Source organism: Antechinus flavipes, chromosome 2 (assembly GCF_016432865.1).
Source record: "Antechinus flavipes isolate AdamAnt ecotype Samford, QLD, Australia chromosome 2, AdamAnt_v2, whole genome shotgun sequence".
Taxonomy (NCBI): domain Eukaryota; kingdom Metazoa; phylum Chordata; class Mammalia; order Dasyuromorphia; family Dasyuridae; genus Antechinus; species Antechinus flavipes.
In genome coordinates this window covers 471,380,942-471,399,723 of record NC_067399.1, presented here as the reverse complement: position 1 = coordinate 471,399,723, position 18,782 = coordinate 471,380,942, and the positions used below count along the sequence as shown (strand labels likewise).

The window sequence follows — 18,782 nt, the reverse complement described above, 5'->3', positions numbered from 1 at the left end:
TTATTACATTTTGCTATTTATTATAATTAGTAATTCTGGTTAAGTATGATGCGTGGACATTTTTTAAGATAAGGATAAATAAAGAAAACCATGATAAAGTTGCTAACAATTAACCATGCTTAAAGGAAACCTCATATGTCAGGTCACCATCTTGGCTACCACTGCTTGTCTGGTGGTCACTTACCAAATGGTAAATATGGGTTCCCTGTTTATCTTGCAAACATTATTAAATGATGACAAATGCTACAGCTTTCCTGCCCTTCACAGAATTAAAATGCTATTATCAGATGAAAAACACAAGTATTGAGAGATATTATGAGTTTCTAAAATCAGAGCTAAACAATGTCCAATTTGAGATCCCCACTGATGACAAACTATTCTCTAATTATTGGCACAACTGTAAGTGCTCTACATTAATTACATTTGAATCTTGCCTTCTGTCCAATTACAACATCCAAAGAATTATACAGATTAACAGTTCCCAAAACTTTTTGGTCTTGGGACCCTTTTCTACTTTTAACAATGATTAAGGGCCTTCCAAAGAGCTTTTTTTTTTTGTTTATGTGGGTTATCTATTAATATTACTACATTAAGAAAGAAAATATCTTAGTATTATTACAGAAATAGCTTTGACCTCCAGAGATCTCGAAAGGATTTCAGGGATTTCAGTGGTCCCTGGATAATATTCTAAGATAGCATAGATAAATAATAAACATTCTAATTTGTCAATAGACTTCTTGGTAACTTGGCATTAACAGTGGAGTTCTTGGCACAGCTTAGGTTGTGGGATATGTATGTAGTGATACTCAAATACTCTTTATTACCTGCCCTCAATTGCTGAGCTTTTCCCCACTATCTGGATTTTAGGGCAGATTCCTGACTATACTTTCATTACCTTTGGTGCACCTAAGACTGCCTGCAGTCAGTTGTATAGTTCTGAGGCTAGAAGAACTTAATTGCTCATCTCTGTGGAATTTCCACAAGGATTCAATTACTGAATTAGTTATTTTTTTGTGAACCTCCATTTTCATTTATATTTAAATGGACTAAATGGCCAAAAAAGTTTCAGAAAATCATCAAAAATGATGTAGATATAGACATAGGTAAATTTTATTTTAAAAAAATATAAGTTATCATCCTAATACCAGCAAGAACATACAATAAATGATGGTCCTCTTTCATTCTTGTTGGTTATGTTACTATGAACTTACCCTGTTAGCATCCACATGGTGCAATCTGAAAGATTCCCCCGTGCTCTCATTCACCAAATCAAACTGATGCCGATATGCCACACAAATCAGATTGTCATTCTCTTCAGTTGGCCCATCCACCAGGGTCATCACCACAGGGGGGTCAGACAAACAGATCTCCTGGGCCATCAATGACGATATGTTAGAAAAGGATCAGAAAAGAGAGAAGCTGTCCTGTTACCTCTCCCATAGGTATGCCATCCTCCTAAGGTTTTTTAAAAATAACATTAGTCTTGCAATGAAAATGATACTATCTCTTAGTAATAAGTGACTTTATTACATCTTCATGTTTCCATGACTTGTTCTCAGTTTTCAGAATGCTAGGCACCCAAAGGGTGTGGAAATTATGGATTTTACAAAATTGATTCAATATAAAACTGCCATGCCTCGAAACTGTCCTAATTTGTTTATTAGCATAACTCTGTATACTAAATGCAAAAGGCTATAACTTTAGCTAGGCATAAATAAGATAAATTTTTTATTTTTTATTTTTTTTATTTTTTTGCTAAGGCAATTGAGGTTAAATGACTTGTCCAGGGTCACACAGCTATGTTAAATGTTAAGTGTCTGAGACCAGATTTGAATTCAGGTCCTCCTGACTTCAGGGCTGGTGCTCTATCCACTGTACTACCTAGATGCCCCTAAATTGATTTTTGTAGCAATCAATGTTGTCTTCAAATCCAGTGAAATCAAGGTTTCAACTTCTAGGCAATTTGATACAACCTAATTTTTAAAGTAGAGGGAAAGAGGATTTCAAGAATGAAAAAGAATGGGCAGATTTAAGGTAATGTGAAATAGTGAAAAAAGCCCTGGGAGAGAAGACAGGAGGCTTGGGTGTATTCCAAGCTCTGTTACATTTAGCAAGTCAAAAAACTTAACTTGTGATCTCAGAAGTCATCTAAGTCAATCTCCTACTTATGTAGGTTTCCTGCTACAATATTAGTATCAAACTCTAGTAGAAACTGGAACCACTAAATCATACACAAGGATTGCTGAGGGCAGCATATTGACTTAGAAAAACCACATATCAACATTATCTGTTCTCTTTTGTACTTTCATTTCTTTTGTTAAATATTTCCCAATGACATTTTAATTTGGTTCACACCATGATCAGTAGTCCCTATGTTTAACATTTCTGCTCTACAGTATCCTCTCAAATGTAAAGACATTGGGTAACTAAGAAAAAAGCACTGGTCTAGGAATCAGGAGACTAGGTCTTGAGGCCTATTTCTGTCACCAACTTGAAATGTGATCCTGGACCTCTTTCCTCATCTGCTAAATGGGAAAGCTGAACAAAATAGGATTTAAGATTCCTTCTAGCTTTCATGTTCTAGACTTCTTTTGATATGAAATATTTCTGAAAGTTTTGAAACTGAAATAAACATCCAGCCTTTTAAGAAGTAAGATGTAATAAGGCAAATATTGTTTACCATAGATCCCTTGGGGTATCTAGAGCATTAAGGGAGTTAGTTTTCCCAGTCTGTTTTCTACAACTGAGAACGATCCCTGAACTAGGCTTTGTTGGGTAAAAGGAAATGGCCTGCACTAGCATGAATATGGCACAAATAGCTTAAATCAAGGTAAAATTTGTTTGAAAAGCAAACAAACCCTGATATACTGGAATTCTTCAACAGGTGATTCTGACAATGAAGATAGCAATGAAAGGCTGGTTAAACCACTTTGCTTATTGTGTTTCCTTGTGATAAGAAGCAGCTTGTTGCGAATTGCAACAATAATCCTCAATTCACAGCTGTGATGCGTATTAATGGCATACAAATGGCAACCTGTAGAGATAAATAGATTACAATGAAACCCAAATAAAATATGATCTTTAGATTCTTGTAATAAATTTTTTTTGGTAACTTTCCTCTAAATTATAAGCCAATTTAGTTTGTTCATTAAATTAATGTGGTCACTACTTTACAAGCAAACTTTACAAGTTTGAAAAAAATTTCTTCACTTTATATTTCCAGGTGTGTTTTTCTTCCAAATTCTTGTTGGAAAAAGATACTCTTCTCACCAAGATATTTTCTACTGCCCTCAATATGTTCTAGTTTTTAAATGTAAAAATGGGTCATATCATTTTGTTGCTCAAAAATATTTCATGCTTTCCTAACACCTACTGCTCAAATTCCTTGTAGGAAGTTAAAGTTATTCAAGACTATCCACAACCTGGTATCAACCCTTTTCTCAACCTTATCTCTATCATTCTTTTCTGTGTACCCATGCACTATATATATTTTAGCCAAAAAAGATTGCTTTATGACCCCTAAACCATGCCCCACCCCGATGTTTTCTTACCTCCATGATTCCCTCCTATTGCTCCCTAGGCCTTAACTTTCTCTTCATATGAATTCCTACCCATTCTTTAAAATGCTGCTTCCTACATGAAGTTTTCTCTATTAACTCACACTGGGAACAACTTTCCCTCTTGGATCTCAGGTAGGATGTTGTTTCAAAACACTATAGTGCATTTAGCATGTGATATTGTGAATTATGGTCCCTTATCTCCCATTAGACATAAATTCATGGAGGAAAGGACCTTATGTTATCTAAAAATTGTATTTGCACTACCTTTAACGATGTGCTACACAAAGAATGCACTTAATGTTTTCTTAATTATTAACAAATATATATTGCTACTACTCTAGTGAAGGCCCGCATTACCTCACATCTGACCTATTACAATATTTTGCTGCTTGCCTTAAGTCTCTTTCCACTCCAATCCATTCTCCATTCAGCCACTAAAATGATCTTCCTACAGTGTAAGTCCAGTCATGTCCTCCCACTGTCAGCCAAATGCAATAAAATCCATTGGCTCTCTACTGCCTCCAGAAGCAAATACAAAATGCTGTGTTTGGCATTCAGAGCCCTTTATAATCCAGTAAACCTCCTACCTTTTCAGTCTTCTTAATCCTTATTCCCTAACCCATACCGTTTGATCTAGTGACACTAGTCTCCTAGCTGTTCTACAAAAAAGACACTCCATCTCTCAGCCCTAGGCATTCTTTCTGGTTGTCTTCCAAGTCTGGAACATTATCCCTTCTCCAATCTGAGTACTGACCTCCCTGGCTTCCTTTAGGTCCCAGTTAAAATCCCACTTTTTATAGCATGCCTTCCCCAACCACTCTTAGTTCCAGTCCTTTTACTTTTTCTAATTAGTTCCTATTTCTCTTGTATACAGTTTGCTTTATATAGAATTTTTTGATGCTGTTTTCCCATTAGATTGTAAATAGTGCAAGGGCTTTTTTTTTTTTTTTTTGCCTCTTTTTGTATCTCCATTGCTTAGCACAGTGCCTGGCATATAGCAGGTGCTTAGTAAATATTTATCAAATTGAACTGAACTTTTGTTGTATTGAGATAAAAATAAAAGTCTTAACTTTTAGTCACTTTAATTTTATATAGAACTTATACTGGGGGAAAAACAACTAAAAGAAATAAGCTATGCATTTTATTTTCTTTCTAATTTTCTTTCCTTTTTGATTTGATTTTTCTAGTGCAACAAGATAATTGTATAAATATGTATACATATATTGGATTTAACATATATTTTTACTATGTTTAACACCTATTGGATTATTTGCTATGTAGGAGAGGGGGTGGGGAGAAGGGAGGGAAAAATTGGAACACAAGGTTTTGAAAGGGTTAATGTTGAAAAATTATCCATGCATAGCTTTTGAAAATTAAAAACCTTTAATAAAAAAAAAAGAAAAAAAGAAAAAAAAAGAAAAAAACTACTACTTAAAAATAACAGTAGGAACCCCAGTCACCTTTTGTTTTTTCAAGTTTGTTTTCTCTACAGTCATACTTGCTCTTCACTATCTGCTTTCCCTCCACATCTTTCCTCACAGTGCTTAGCCTGAAGACAAAGAGGCGAGCATCTTTCCCTGTTAAGACAATAAAGGTGAAAGCACTTAAAATTCAAATAGTAAGATATTAACTGCAATGTTTTTCCCAAATCAATGAACCTTCTGAATAAATATCAGAATGAAGAAACTTTCACATTTATAACTAAGCCTAAAGGAAAAGTATGTAACTTGAGAAGAATCCTGCTGAGAAATTGTGGAGATCAGTCCAGCCCTTTCATTTTACATTTTTTTACATAGGACTGCCTAGGTAGAAGAGCCAATTCTTGAACCCAGATCTCATAGCTTTTACCCTAGTGCTAAATTATGCTCACTGAATTCTGCTGCCTTTTCTTTGATTCCATGTTTGTAAAGCAAACTTTTGTTTTTTAACTTTTTTTTTAAAAAAGAAGAGGATAGTCTTTGGTTGATGATAATATAAATACTTTTTAAAGGCACCCACTGTTTTGGGTTTGTTTTTTGTCTTTTTGTTCCCAGAATCTTGAACAAACAAGAATTTAATAGATATTTACTGAATTGAATTCTGGATGAATGGAGATGTAATTTTGTTCTTCACTAAATCACTATTTTCAGATTTCATCACTTCAAATGACAAAATCTCACGTTAAATGCAGGAAATCACAAATTAAATAATGGAGAAATAACTAAAAGTGAGATCTCCAAAAGTATCTCCCACACAATAATAAAAACTATTGTGAAATCATTTGCAATAATAAAGAGGGGGAATTGTAAAAGCTCTTGGCAAACACTTAATTGTTTCACTGTTTTCTGAAATTTAATTCTTTCTTTATAATAAATAACAGTTTCTACCTTTCCCTGCTAGGACTAACCCACCACTCATTTCAAATGGATATTTAAGGCTGGCACTATGTTACTGTGCCCATGAGATATTATCCAACCATCTTAGAAGTTTTTGAGATGCAGCTATGGGGAATGAATTACAATATCAATCCAGGGAATTGCTGTACTCTTACTATTAAATCCCTATAATATAATTTGTCCCCTTGATAATTTATACCCACTGTCACATACTTCTCTCTGTGCCTTTATTCATGCCATCTTCAAAGACCTCCTCAACCCCCCAACTGGATTCAGTCTTGTCTTCTCCAAATCAGTCTATCCCTCATTTCTCTCTTCATGGAAGTGATTTCTCTTCTTGAACTTTTCATAGTTCCTTGCCTGGATCTGCCTGATATCCTATAATTCAACATCTTTTTTTACTCCATTAGATTGTTGTTGTTTGTCCTTCATTTTTAAGAGGACCATATTGGGGAGTTGATGCTATGACATGCAAGTGAGTTGAATTTAAATGAAAGTTAGCTGTGGCATTATGGGCCTCACTTTCCCCTTGGAGCCATCTGGACCAGTGGCAAAATATAGATCAATACAAGTGGAGATGGCCATGGGTGCAGTGGGAAATCTGGGTTTTTTTAAGCTAAAGTTTTTAACTGTTCTCAATTTGTTTGAGGCAATGTCTATTAAGTATTTAAGACTAGGTAAGAATTGAGGCAAAGAATAGTATCTTTTACCTGGCCAAAAAAAAAATCCAATCCAGTCTGGAAGGGAAAGACCCTTAGGGTTTTTGACCAAAGGAGAAATAATTGCTATTTACATTCAATCCGAGCCAATCAGGCCCAAAACAATAACCAAGTAGGGTTTGGTTTGGGACCTACAATTGGTGATTCAATAGAGCCAAAGGGACTTGTATTTAAAGCATGGTCCTTAAGAAAGAGGTCTAGCTGGTTAAACCCCCTTTTATTAGAATATATGTTTCTTGAAAACAAGGCTATTGTTACATCTATTTTGGCGTTTCTAGATCCTATAATTGTGACTTGTACATGGTAGGCATTTAATAGATATGTTATGTACTGGGCAGGGGACAGTAAGATGGCACCTCCTTTGTTTTGAACATTATACTTCTGTAAACACAAGCTAAGATTACATTGTTCATTTTGACTGTCAAGTAATAATGAGTTTATAATCAGATCTTGTTCATGTGAACTGCCATTTTGCTGTTTTCCCAATCTCAGACTTTTATGCAGCTAATATTTTTGAACCCAAGTGCCCACTGATGGTACTCAGTTGTAGGTACTGAGAATATACTTTCAACTATCCCTTTATATTTTTAACATCACACTGAAGCATAGATGATGAAAGTGCTAGGATTGAAATTGAACTGTTCAAATCTTGCCTCTGAAACATTTAACTATGTGATCAGAGTCACTGAAGCTTGTTTCTTTGAAACTGTTTGATTTTCAAATGAGATAATTTTTGTAAAGTGTTTTGCAAACTTTAATATACTAAATATATGTCAGCTATCATCATCATCATTATTAAATGTACTTATTTATTTTTATAAAATACTTTGCGCTTAGAAAACACCTATGGCTTCATCCTAAGAAATACAATTTTAACTCAATCTTAATGAACTCTAATGTTAATTTTTCTAATATTTCACAAATCAATAAAGTTCTACCTTTATCTAAAGATATATATATATATATATGTAGGGGCAGCTAGGTGGCACATTGGATAGAGCATCAGTCCTGAAGTCAGGAGGACCTGAATTCGAATCAGAGCTCAGACACTTAACACTTCTAGCTGGTGACCCTGAGCAAGTCACTTAAACCCAAATGCCTCAGCAAAAAAAAATAATAATAAACATTAATAATAATAATAATATATATATACACATACACACATACACGTATACATATGTACACATACATATAAATATGTATGCACATGAATGTTATCCCTAGTTTATAGATAAGGAAACTAAAATAAGAAGAGACAATGATCAGTAAAATAATATATTAGAGCACTAAACTCATTTTTCTGAATAAATCAAAATTTTATAGACATTTTCTAGAACAAATTAATTCTACACAGAAATTCTACACAGAAAGCTTTTCTACTTTTCTTGGTATCATAAATTTTAGAGCTAGAAGGGATCTCAGAGATATTGTACCAATCTCTTTATTTTAAAATTTTAACTTATTTTTTTCAATTAACAAAAATCATTTTTCCCCCTTCTACCTTTCCCAATCATTAAAAAAAGAGGAAAACAAAACTGTTGTAATAAATAAGGACAGTCAAGCAAAAAAAAATTCCCATATCCAAAAAATATCTCTCATTTTGCACCTTAAGTTCAAAATCTCTCTTTTAGGAGGTGAGTAGCATGCTTCATCATGGTTCTCTGAAATCAAGGATGATCTTCGTGTTGATCAGAATTCTCTAGTCTTTCAAAGTTGTTTGTTTTTATGATGTTGTTATTATATAAATTGTTCTCTTGGTTCTACTGACTTCACTCTGTACTAATTCATACAAGTCTTCTCATATTTTTTCACTGAAACTGTTCCTTTCATTGTTGCTAACAGCACAAGTGTTCTATATTCATATATCAATCATATTCTATAATTTATTTTACTATTCCCCAATTGAAGGATAGCCACTTAATTTCTAGTTCTTTGACACTGGAAAAAAAAAGCTGCTATAAATATTTTTGTACATAAACTCTATTGCTTTTCAGTGACTTTTTGGTTCCAATTCCAAATTGCTTTCCAAAATGGTTGCACCATTTTTAAAACTCCACCAGCAATATATAAATATGCCTATTATCCCATAGACCTTCTGAAATTTTCATCATTTTCCTTTTTTGTCAGTTTTGCCAAACTGATGGACTGATAAAACCTCAGAATGGCTTTAATTTGCATTTCTCTAATAATTTTCCTAGTATTTTGGAACAATTTTTATATGGCTAGAGATAGCTTAGATTTCTTTCTTAGAAAACTGGCTATTTATAAAATCCTATGACCACTTAACACCTGAAGAATAGCTCTTATTTTTATAAATTTGAATCAGTCCCTAAAATATCTTGGAAATGAGGCCCTTAGAGACATTTTCTGTAACCCCTCCACCCTCAGTATCTGCTTTCTTTCTAATTTTGGCTGCATTGCTGTGTATGTGTGTGTAAAATTATTTTTACATAATCCAAACTGTCCATTTTATCCCCTGTGAGCTGTCCCTATCCCTTGCATGATGATGAATTGTTGCCCTATTTTGTAGATGTGAAAAATAATTTCTCCCTTCTTTAATTTGATTTTCTGTGTCTAAATCATGAATCCATTTGGAACTTATCTTGGTGTATGGTATGAGATAATGGTATATATCTAATTTCTACAGTGCCCTGTGGTTTTTCTCAACAGCATTTTTTGAATAGTGAGTTCTTGAATCAGCCGTTGAGGGTTTTTGTGTTTATAAAACTTTAAGAAAACATGTTTGTATGCTTTGATATATTATGTTCCTAATCTTTTCCATTGCTTTATCTCTCTATTTCTTAAATAGTACCAAATAATTTTGATGTTTACTGCTTTGTGGTTTGAGATCTGGCACTGCTAGGCTTTCCTTCTGCTTTTTTTCCATTATTTCCCTTGAAATTCTTGATTTTTTTTTCCTGTAGGATGAGTTTTACTTAAATCCTTTGATTTTACAGAGGAGAATTTTTTCAAGGTCATACAAGTCATAAGTAGAAATACTGGGATTAATCTGCAGTTTTCTCTTTTCAAGTCTAATATTATATATCCTTTTCTTATTGGAACCTATGTGGGCAGAGGGTCTCTGGTATTAGTAGAAAACTACCTTGCCTAATTAGCCCCTGCAATCTGATGCTTACCAGGATTCCTGAAACATGTTATGTATATTTTGTTCTTCAGCTTTTTTCTTATGTGTTATCTTCCAAGGAGTGAGAATGAACTCTGAGTGAGATTTGCATTTCATTTTATATTTCTAAGCCTCAATTTTAACATAACCAAGGAAGAACTCAGATTGGCTGTAAATATATGATAACAGCAGATATTATTTCATCTTTAACTTCTAATTGACTGGTTACCAACCAGTGAGCTTGTATTTCAATAGAAATGATTTACTTTGAATAAATAGTTACACGCATAATTTCTTTATGAAAATTTTTGCACTACATGTATCATTTCAGTTTTTTCTTCTCTGAAAGAGTAAGCATGATTTCAATATCTTTTATTATTTTATTTATTATTATATGATCTAATTATTATCATTCTTCCAACAAAATCCTGCTCTATCACATCATCATGGCATGCAGGCTACCAGGATTCCTGCAGATTATACCAATTGACTAAAAGCTGTGGAAGGTCTTACCAAACTGTAAATATCCAGAGATGATCAACCGCCTTTGGAGAGTTTAAATTTGGAGAGGCTCATCCCCAGAAGAGCCACAACCAACTCACAAAACTTTTTACTAAGATGTTAGAGTAATGCAACCTAGAATGGTGGGGGGAATATCTACATCAATGATATGGATCCTTTAAGTAATAATTTTTGTTATTTATAATATTATTTTTATTGTAATGCCTTACATCTGTATAGCATGTTACAGTTTTCAGAGTACTTGCACATATTGGCCCATTATTATATTACAGTTTACACATTACACATTACAGTTGGCCCATTAGTTTCTCATTGCAACCATGAAAGTTATAAAAAGCAGTTATCATTTTTCCCATGTTGTAAGTGAGAGGAAGAAGAGAACAATCATTTAAGGCCTACTATGTGCCAGGCACCATGCTAAGTTCCTTTTATAAATATTATCTCATTTGATCCTTTCAACTACTGGAAGACACTATTATCATTACTGTTATAAGGTTACATTATGTTACTATATGATATCTTATATCATATTACTATACTATTATATTTATCATTACTATAATCTACTATTATCTTCATTTTACAGTTGAGAAAATTAAGGCAGAAAGAGGTAAGTTACTTGCTCAGAGTCATGCAGCTAGTGTCTGAAGCCAGATTTGAATTCAAGCATTTTAGATTCCAGGTCCCTCACTCTATCCACTATGCCATTTAGTTACCTCCTTGGATGAGGAAGCTAATATTCCAAGAAGTAATTGAGTTCCTGGTTGTCCAATTTTAAACTGGTATTTAGAAGGCACCTCGTTAAAATTTTCTTAGCTAAATTAATAATACAGCTGAATGACATCTTGAAGGAAACTTTTGCATTTTCAAAATATAAGAATTACATGTTGCAGAGTAGTCATTCTAGGTATTTTATCTTTCCTTAATCTTTTTTTTTGTAATATAGATGTTTTATGCAAATATGAAATTAAAAACTAACAAATGAAGAGATAGAATTACAGTTCTGATTGAGCAGTATTGATTGGAAGATTAGTAGAGAAAATTATAAAAAAATGTTTTTGAATGAAGGAAAGATTTATTTTACTTTCTTGCAAGAATGGGCACCTAGGTTAGTACACACACCTTTGAAACTCGAAAGGCAACAAAATTGTAAATTCTTAAACTAAACCACAATATAAGCTATTATGTAAATTCATATTTAGATTAGGCAACTTTCATAGTCTTTTCCAACTCCAACTTTCTATGATTCTTTGACTTTCTGAAAATAACAGAATGTTAAGGTCTTATGAGCCCTGGAATTTAGGGTTTTAAGACCAATGGTATGGCCAAGAACACAGCTGTTCTTAATTTTATTAAAGTCATCTCTTCCCAATGTTATCTACATTTTAGACTTCCAACTCACAGCTAGGTATAGCCCAAATCATGAGACTTTTTTTGGAAAATGCAAATCCAAACACAAAGGAAAAGTCACAATAGTTACCAGACCTCCCTGTACTGTTCTTTCACAAGGAGCTCTTTCCTGTCCCTCATATTCTCCCTCCTTCTTAAGTGTAGATGCTGTCTAAGAGTCATTTTAGGAATATTAGCCCCAAATCTGTGCCTCTCCCTACTGTCTCAGAGTAGAAGAGAAGCTTGATATCCTTGTTATGGCGCTAATAACAGTTGCCTGTGTTCTTCCTTACACAATTCTAATGCCCTGAATCCCTAATAGACAGTGGTAACAAATAGGTAATAAAAGGTAGAGTTAAGACTGGAACTCAAGTTTCTTGATACTATTTCTTAGAAAGGATTAGTGCGCTTTCTCTTATGCCATGGCACTTGGTTTTGTTTCTTCCTGTTTTTCACACCTGCTCATCAAGTACTTTTCTTGTCATTTTGTCAGCCACCAAACAGGCTCTTTATAACTACCAGAATTCAAAATATTTGGAAATCTTTTAAGAACATCATTAGGATGTTTCAGAGATTTCATCTTTTTTGACTCAAAACCAAGACTGTTTACTCCCAGACAAGACAAAGATCCATTTTTTAACGTCAATCTTCTGTATGAAAGTTCTTTTCTGGGCTGTTGGAGTTCTTGTTCTTCTTTAAAATAATAATATGATGGCTCTCTCTGGGAGCAAGCAGGTTTCTCGGGGAGGTTTTCTGGAGGCAGCCTTAGTTTCAGTTGAAAGTAATAATCACCCAAAATGCAGCCAGGTCCTGAAAGTTCAGATCTTTTACTGCCTTCAATATAGCCTGGTTAGCTTAGAGGCCTATCTCTCTGCTTGGTTCTAAGAGCTCTTGCAGCTTTGTCCTTTGATGCTTCTGCCTCTGCTTTCTTCAGCCTTCCAGAGCCAACACCAAGTTGAATATGTGTTGCCTCTGAAGAGCTCTTGCAGCTTTGTCCTTTGCTTTTGCCTCTGCCTCCAGCCAGCACCAAGGTAAAAGTTGTAATGAATCTTTCTTGCCTCCGAGAGAGGGCTTCTGGCTCTCAATTTCCCAGAGTGCTCTGTGTCTGACCCAGCGTGCTCCTCTCCAATCTAAATTCAGCTGAATTCCCTGTGTAATTCAGCTGAATTCTGTCCAAGAGCCTCTGTCTGTTTCTTATATATGAGAGAGAAGAATTGTGGGATACGAGAGAGAGGGATTATGGGTTTCTTCCCAGAGTGCTGTTGGCCTCAAGGGAGGTGTGAATTCACAAAGTTACACAGTTAACTTTGTGAATCTCCCATACTTGTGAACTCCAATGAGTAAAGGTATAAACACAAGCATTGTATCAACTATACTGAGTTAACACTAGGATTCTAACATCTCCCTTGAGTTATCACCTTGTTTCAAGTTGAGTTAACACTAGAATTCCAACACTGGGCAATAGGGGAAAATAGATAATAAGAGATAATGGTCTTTTGTGGCGACTATAGTAAAGAAAAAAGTAGACATCTTAGGATCACAGCAGTTACTTCCCAGAAGGTCCTAATCCATTAAGATTCAGCTACATCTATAGGCAGAATACCTATTTTGGCAACAAATAAAACAAAACAAAAAACTTCTTAAAACATTTAAAAATATTTTATTTTTTCCCCAATTACATGTTAAAACAATTTTAACCTGTTTTTTACTTTACAGTTCTAAATTCTCTCCCACCCTCCCTCCCTTATTACCACATTGAGAAGGCAAGCATTTTGATAAGTTATACATGTACGGACATGTAAAACTTCTGAATCAGTCATATAAAACAAAAAACTTCAACTGTACTACCGATAAAATATGTCCTTTAATATTTGGAATTCTAAATTCAATTGTCCATTTTAAAATTTAAAGCAGCATAGAAGCTGAGACATAAAAGGTTGACTTGTGATCTCTGAATCTCACTAAGAAATCTGTTATTTTCTTAATTTATAAATGATTAATTTCCATTTTAATATGAGTTTCATTAAAGGCAAAGAGGATTCAAGTTATGTGAAGATTTACATGAGGAAACTATAAATAACATGAGGAAATTAGTTTTCATTCATTTAGTGACCTGATAGCCAAAAGGGATAAAATGTACGTAAGATATATATAAAATATATAAACATATATAAATGTATATATAACATATACAAACACAAATGTATTCTACAAGATTTTTTTTTAAAGAGGTAGTTTCTAAATGCCCATTTAAAAGCAGATAACATCTTAGAGTTTTAGATTCCTTAACAAAAGACGCAGATTGTATATATGCCAAACATAAACATACATATATATACACAATATATGTATGTATTATATATGTAACATACACACACACACACACATATTTATATTTATAGTTTTTTGGTCCTGGCTTGGGATTTTATAGAGTATGGAGCTACCAATGAAAAAATTCCTTCAATTAATGCAGGGTAGTCTTAGAGAATTGTTTTGGGCTTTGAGAGGTTATGTGACTTGTCTGGGGTCACACATTCATCATGTGTCAGGGGCAAGACTTGAACTTAGCTGTATTCTAACTCATATCACCCTCTATATAACTCTTTATCTAGTGTCATCTGTCTCTTGACTCAATTTTGGATTGCAATAATATGTCTAATGTCCAGGAAAAAAACAGAGGCAATTTTCAGATAACTTTATGAAAGTTGGGTCGTTTTTTGAGTACTGCCTTCAATTTTCAAAAAGATAATTGAGAAACTGGACTGAATCCAGAGATGGGCTGCCAGGGTAGGGAGGGGACTGGTGAACATGACTATGAGAATTGATTGGGGGAACTGGGAAAGGGAAAACATGAAAGCTGTCTCCAACTATTTAAAGAGTTGTCATGGAAGAAAAATTAGAATTGGCAGCAGGGGAAAGAACCGGGAGAAAACCATTTGGCCATTTCTTGATAATGATCAAATTTTAGTTAGATAAAAGGAAAAACTTAAAAAAATTTTTTTTATTTAGAAGTTTCAGTCTTATCTGACTTCCTAGCAAAGATATTGGGGCAGTTTGCCATTTCCTTCCCTAGCTCATTTTATGGATGAAGAAACTGAAGCAAACAAGGTTAAATGACTTTCAGGATCTAGCGTCTAAGTCTGATTTGAACTCATGTAGAGGAACTTCCTGGCTCCAGGTCCAGAATTCTAGCCACTGCTGCCCCTTTTAAGAATGAGATTATCTAAAACTAGAATAGGCTGCCTCAGGATTTAGTGAGGGCCCAGCACAAAGCTCTTTAAACAGAGGATATAATGACCCTCTGTTGGTGATAATGTAGAATGGATTCCTTTCCATATAACTTTAAATAAATGATCTCTGAGATTCCATTTCTGAGATTCTATAGAATGAGTCAAAATTTAACATTACATCTTGTCTAGTCTTCATATGATCTGATGTTCTTCTGATATCCTCCTATACTATATGAATCATTCTGCTACCAAGTAGTTCTCATGTTTTTCTTATTTTCTTACGCTATTTGTTTCCTTAGTTTTCTTTCATAGATTGTTCTGAAATATACACAATCTCTTTACACTTATATTTATAGCTTCTAAAGGAAAAGATTGTGTGGGAAAAGGAACAAAAAATGTTTTGAGATGAATAAGAAGGAAAAGCAATCGTGAAGGTGATTTCAAGGGCTTTATAAGTGCAAGTAAGGACAAGGATGGAATGGGAGAATGAAAATAGAAGGTTTAATAAGCTGAAGGATAAAAATCTTGAGCTGAATGAGAAGGGCTGGAGCTAAACCAAGGCTTTTCTATGGCAGGCATGAGGAAGAAGATAAAGACTAACTTTAAAAGAGAAGAAAAAATAAATTTAAGGAGAAGAACCCGAGGAGGAAAAGAAAGAGCAGAAGAAAATGAAGAGTAAAAGGAGAAACAACAGAAGAGTTGAGCAGAAAAGGAAAAAAGAAGAGGAGAATAACATATAGGCAGCAAGGTAATAAATTAGGGAGAAAGCAAAAGAATAGGGTAAATTCTATTTCTATGTGGGATTATCATCAATAGAGAGAAACTAGTTGCTAGGGCATAAAATGATGGCAAGCTTAAAGGAAAGTGACCACTTTATCTGAGAGTTTGTGATAAATGAGAGAGAAATCAGAAATAATCTAGATCTATCCCTGATATACAAAGGTTACAGTAGAAGGTTAAGTAGGCTCCCATAAACTAAAATTTGCAGTAAATAGCCCAAGGAGAATGAGAAAAATGCTTAGAAAGATAGAAAACTTGAAGATAACAAAGAAAACCAGTTCTGAAGAAGAAGATAAAGGAGAACCATGGAAAGAGATGGGTGTGTTTTCTTAGGGAATTAAATGACCAGCTTTGATTTCTGAAGCATGGAAAGAAGGTAGCAAGAACAAGTAATATAAAGGTCTAAGCCAGACTGTAAGGATGGTATCCTGAGTATAACACCCAGATAACTTGAGGGTGGAATGAAAAGATAAGGATAACAGAGAGGGAAAGAACTACTATTTTGGGATAATGATAACTAATAGAAATAGAAAACACATATGCTCAATTCTTATCTTCCTTTTCTTCCCCAAGGAAAACAATCTTTGGACTGAAAAGGTCAGAACAAATATGTCTAATAGGGAATTGATAACTAAGATAAAAACAAAGACCCTTATGTAAATGACCATGTTCAAGTTATCTAGTCCACATGAGCTACATTCTTGGGTAATAGTAATAAAAATAATAATAGATGTTCATTTAGAATTTTAAGGTTTGCTAAGTGACTTACATGTGGTTTTTCACTGAAATTTTACAAGAATCTCATGAATCAGATACCGTAAGTATTATCTTGCTAAGAACCAAATTTGAGTTCACAGGCAATAATGTTAATTAAAAATAAGAAATTTAATAAGCTCTTTGAGATTTGCAAAGCATTTTTACATACATTCTTTGATTCTCACAACAAAAGAATTATCAGTGTGCTTTTTAAGGGCATTATTTTTTTGCTGGGGAATAGGCAGGAAATAGTCCTGCTGGAGAATGAGCAAAAACAGTTTTCAAAAGAATACAAATGATCAAAACTATATGAAAAAGTGTTAAAATTGCTAATATGAAAAAGGCAAATAAAGCAGCAAACTTTTATCCATGGTACAAGATGGAAATAGTGAATGTCAGAGAGGCTGTGGGATGGAGAAGTATGTGGACCTCCACAAAGATTCTCACAAAAGATAATCTACTTTTCTCCACAATCACACGATCATCACTATTCCTTAGGTCAGGTCTTCATCAACTCTTGCTTGCACTATTTTGAGCAATTCTAATTAGTCTTTCTTCTTCAAGTCTCTTCGCTGTCTCATCTGTATTCCATACTGTCAAAATGTATAACAAAAAAGATCTGACCAGGTCAGTTGCCTATTTAATAAATCTAGGAGACTTCATCAGATCAAATGGAGCCTTCTCTGGCTTTTAAAATCCTTCACAAACTGACTACAATCTCTAGCCTTCTGCATTATTCCACTTTAGTCCTGTCACAGTTGCTCTCTTGTTATTCCTCACACATGACATTCTATCTCCTGACTCCATACCTTTGTCCAGGCTGAATCTCTCATATCTAGAATGCATGATCTTTTCACATCCACTTACAGGTCTCTGGTTCTCAACTACTACTAAGTGAGGTCCTTTCCTGAATTCTATAGATCAGGTATCTCTATGGATGCATACCCAAGCTCTTCCTTCTCCCCTCATTATATTGTACATATTTTGTGTATATAACTATAAGTATGTTTTCTCCTTCCATAGAATGTGATATAAACTTCCTTGTGGTTCAGCTGCTTCATTTGTCTTTTATCCTTAGTACTTGATAATTAGTAAATGGTTCTTAATCGACTGATTTTTAGTGAATCTATTAATTTGTTTAAATACTTACAAAATAATTTGGAGCTACACTAAAAATTTGACTAAACTGTTTATATCCTTTGATGCAGTAATACTACTAACTCTAAATACCAATATCAATATGCTCCAAAGAAGTAAAGGATAGAAGGATAGATCCCATGTTTAATAATATATTTAAGGCAGTGTTTTTGCCACAGCAATCCTCACCAAAACAAAACCAAAACCAAAATAAAAGAATCCCTTGAAAACAAAGTGGCTTCCGTTGACTGGAAAAAAAGCTAAGAACTATAGTATATGAATAAAATGGAATATTACTGTATTTTTTAGAAATAAAGGATATAAAAATTTAGAGAAACTTAAGATGCATATTAACAGATGCAGAGTAATCCAAACAAGATCAAAAGAACAATATAACTAATGATCGTGGTGATAAAAAGGAAAATTATACTAAAGATATCAGTATTCACATTAATTCTACAGGTTTGATAATGAAATAAATCTCTCTCTTTTTAGTAGAAAAGTAGTGAATCTCAGATATAGAATAAGGTATTCAATGGCAGATATGATCAAAGTCTATAAGTTTGTTTTGCATAAATCTATTTATAACAAAGAAAGATTTTGAGAAGGTTGTTGTTAAGAAGTGATATTGATGTGGGGGAAAAAAGCATCAATAAAAAAATTTTAAATTCAAAATTAAGGGACAAGAAAGAAGGAAGCAAGACTAATACCTAGTAAGTGAAAAGCCTGAAATCTGAATTTTGCAGTTTATTACAAATTCAATGACATTTATTTTGTGGACTTGTAATTTTGACTTAATTTATTTATTTGGACTTTTCCTATCTGCTTGCCTCCTTCCCCCTCCTATATTTACTACAGGAAGCCTCCCATAATTTTCCTCAATCAAGGTGGTTTCACAATAAACTTGTTAATACATCATGAAGAAACTTGAACCTTTTGCTCCCTGGCCTTCCTTCTCATTATTCTACTCACACAATTCTTTTGATGATTCCAATAATCAATTCAATAAGCGTTTATAAAATTCCTATTGTATGCAGAGGACTGCGCTAGCCATTGGGTAAACCATAAAGTTTAGAAATAAAATGATCCCTAACCCTATAGAGGACTAAATTAAAAAATTATAGGTAACTCCATAACAAAGATTAGGTTTTGGTGGACATTCAAGTGGATCAATCATAAATAGCCATTTA

At 33.8% G+C, this 18,782-nt stretch overlaps 1 protein-coding gene across 2 annotated transcripts in view; it reads right to left on the bottom strand.

The window, feature by feature from the left end:
• The window catches only part of GARNL3 (GTPase activating Rap/RanGAP domain like 3), a 233,839-nt gene that overhangs the window by 67,004 nt on the left and 148,053 nt on the right, over positions 1–18,782 (bottom strand). For both annotated transcript variants that reach the window (XM_051979671.1, XM_051979670.1), the window contains 3 exons: positions 5,021–5,137; positions 2,859–3,034; positions 1,212–1,370 (listed from right to left, as the gene is read on the bottom strand). In XM_051979671.1, the coding sequence (XP_051835631.1) occupies positions 1,212–1,370; positions 2,859–3,034; positions 5,021–5,137 (452 nt within the window). The remainder of the gene's footprint in view (positions 1–1,211; positions 1,371–2,858; positions 3,035–5,020; positions 5,138–18,782) is intronic.